This window comes from Megalops cyprinoides, chromosome 2 (assembly GCF_013368585.1).
Source record: "Megalops cyprinoides isolate fMegCyp1 chromosome 2, fMegCyp1.pri, whole genome shotgun sequence".
In the NCBI taxonomy this organism is placed as follows: domain Eukaryota; kingdom Metazoa; phylum Chordata; class Actinopteri; order Elopiformes; family Megalopidae; genus Megalops; species Megalops cyprinoides.
In genome coordinates this window covers 16,759,330-16,762,106 of record NC_050584.1, presented here as the reverse complement: position 1 = coordinate 16,762,106, position 2,777 = coordinate 16,759,330, and the positions used below count along the sequence as shown (strand labels likewise).

Sequence of the window (2,777 nt, the reverse complement as noted above, 5' to 3'; positions counted from 1 at the left end):
ATTAAAACCCAGTGTAAAACCGTTGGGCTATATTATTTACAACATATCTAAATCAATTCCATCGTACACAAGCAACTGAAATGTCTCCCAAATTGTAAGTAAACAAACAACAAAGAAAATGCATTATTCAATGTAGTTAAAATATTCATATAAAAATGTTCTCCATCATTATCTTGGTTTAAAAGGCCTATCTGTTGGCCAGCTCTGTATTTTCTTTGAAGGAGGCAATTCAGCAGAAGATGCTAATCTTCTGATTTATTGCATGATGATGAACAAGTTCCTTAGTGCATGGATGACCCTTGCACAAAAGTTTAAAGTAATATATTCATATGTTGCAGTTAAGGCAGATAATGAGTACAGCGCATATAAATAAGAGAGCTGGACTCTGATGTCTATGCTGTAGCTCCGCACAGTCGAGATGCTGCTGAAATCTCCTTGGTTTCCTCTGGTCTCCCAGAGACCACAAACGGCCAAGTCTGTGAACAGAAATTTAACAGAGAGCAGTTACAGTATCTGTGCTAGAAACACTAATTGAGCATGTCCTTATTATTTTAGAAACATGGGAACCAAGAGGAAAGACACATTTATTTGCAATCAGACTGCACTTAATAAGCATTATTGTATTTCACAACTTGTGCTTGAATTACCACCAACGCTATACAACATGGGCTGACAAACACAGAACTCCTGTTGACAAAATGTTCAAAAAGAAAGCTTTACATATTTTCTATGTAATACATCTATAAACATTTATAGTATTTGGACAAAGTAATAAACATTTGAAAATATTTATTTTATCTATACTCTAAACAACATGTGTTATATACTGGTTATGCATATCTCTGTATCCAAAAGGTAGTTCTGTATGCCTGACTCTGGGTTAATCTAAGTTGAAACTTTTTTTTTTAAATGTCCATATTGTACAAAGAAAACAGGCATAAGTACAGGTATTTCATACCAAGTTTACAGGATGCACAAAACAGCTCTCGTATCTGTCTTCTTGCAGGAGCTGTCGGAGGTGCGAGATGTAGCTGGAGGCAAGTCGCAATGTGTCCAATTTGGAGAGTTTAGTGTCTGCTGGTACCCACGGCAGGCTAGTTTTGAGTCTGGAGAAGGCTTTACTTAGCACTCTCATCCTCGCCCTCTCCCTGGCGTTAGCGGCATTTCTCTGAGACTGCTTCCCATCCTTGTGTGTTTTAAGCAGCTGTTTGTTACCGGGTCCTTTTCCCAATCGTTTTTTCTTCGCGTCGTTGTACCCGTTGTCATTGGTGGATTCGTCCTCCGAGTTTTCTGCAGAATTGTAAAGCACGTCGGTCATGACATCCCGTTTGGACCGTCCGTAGCGGAGATCCAGGCGCTGGACAACCAGCTCTTGAATGTCTTCAGCATCGCTCACTGACCCCGTGGACATCGCAGTTGCACCTCACCGGTAATCTGCGGGGCTAAAGTAAACTGTTGTAAGTTACCCTTCGTTAAGGAGGTCATGCATGTGAGTTTTTTTAAACACCCTCGTCATATGAACTTTTAATACCAGATATTTTTACATCTGATGTTTTTTTTATTCTATGCACACCACCAAAGGCGACAGCAGGCTAATACAAATCGATAATTTTCGTCAAATACTGTATATAATACAGTCAAAGCAATAGTTTGTGCATTACAATATAGCTACAAACATTATTGTTTCATTGTACTCATGGGAAGTCTTTAATCTAAGTTACCTCTTGTATGAGTGTGGTATGTTCGGAGGCGAAATTTATCGTGGACACACGCTCTGCAAATTTAACTGTTCCAGCTTTGGCAGGTGTTCAGATTTTTTTTTTTTCTGTGGAGCCGGTGACTTTTCCCCACCCCTTCATATTTCAAACGTGAGAACTCAGGCATTACATGTATACAGTTGGAGACTTGGGGGTGGCATTAGTTTGTGTATAAAATGTCTTTACATTTTAATCAGTATAGCTCTTCCGTTTATTCTGTATTTAATGCACTTGGTTCTTTTTACTTTTTTACTTACTTGTTATGAATGAATAGTATGACTTTAAAAAGCATGACTTTGAATGTGACAGACAGCTTCGTGGTCCAGATACTATCACAGGGTATTACATATTGCACTGACTAGAAACTCCTGCGATACGTTTAAAATTGAAGCAGTTGTATTAAGGAGCACGACAGAGTTTGCGTGAGTGATTTCCAGGTGGGACTCTGCTGCTGTGCCTTTGAGAAAGGTACTTCACCTGAATTGCTCCAGTAAATATCCATCTGTTTATATGGACGACATGCAAACTACGTAAATCACACCGGATAACAGTGCAGCTGCTTTGTAAATGACATAGTAATATGCATATGGGCAAAAACGTATATATTGAATGATCTGAATACATTGCATTCATTTTATGCTGTCACACCAAAAAGTTCTGCCTACACCATGTTTGCTGGAAACTTATTCAGACATTGGGACAAGGGTTGAATTCTCTGTTTGTGCACTGGGGGATTGAATGTGCCAACGGCATCGAGCAAGAGACTAACTCTAATGAAATGTCAAATAAAACCTATTATGTAATACAGGTACCCACTTAAAGGTATAAGGTTTGACTTAAGCAACGAGAGTGTATGCATATATAATGTATACAAATGTAAGTAGCAGTGAAGGAATTCATCTGGTAAAATTACGTTACATTACATTACATTACATGCATTTAGCAGATGCTCTTATCCAGAGCAACTTTCATCGCAATAGAACAATCTGGTTTACAAAATTTGGGTGACGTTCACCCAAC

At 38.6% G+C, this 2,777-nt stretch overlaps 1 protein-coding gene across 1 annotated transcript; it reads right to left on the bottom strand.

Moving 5' to 3' along the window:
• Window positions 1-392: 392 nt before the first annotated feature.
• Window positions 393-1,411, bottom strand: LOC118795116 (transcription factor 21). The gene is made up of 2 exons (XM_036553487.1): window positions 959-1,411; window positions 393-476 (listed from the first exon to the last, which is right to left on the bottom strand). The coding sequence occupies exons 1-2, from the start codon at window positions 1,409-1,411 to the stop codon at window positions 393-395; spliced, it is 537 nt and encodes a 178-aa protein (XP_036409380.1).
• Window positions 1,412-2,777: the final 1,366 nt, after the last annotated feature.

Coding starts and splice junctions, on each gene's coding strand:
- LOC118795116 (XM_036553487.1), bottom strand. CDS start 1,411: ATGTCCACGGGGTCAGTGAGCGATGCTGAAGACATTCAAGAGCTGGTT. Junction 477..958: donor TTGTGCATCCTGTAAACTTG/GTATGAAATACC, acceptor TTCTGTTCACAG/ACTTGGCCGTTTGTGGTCTC.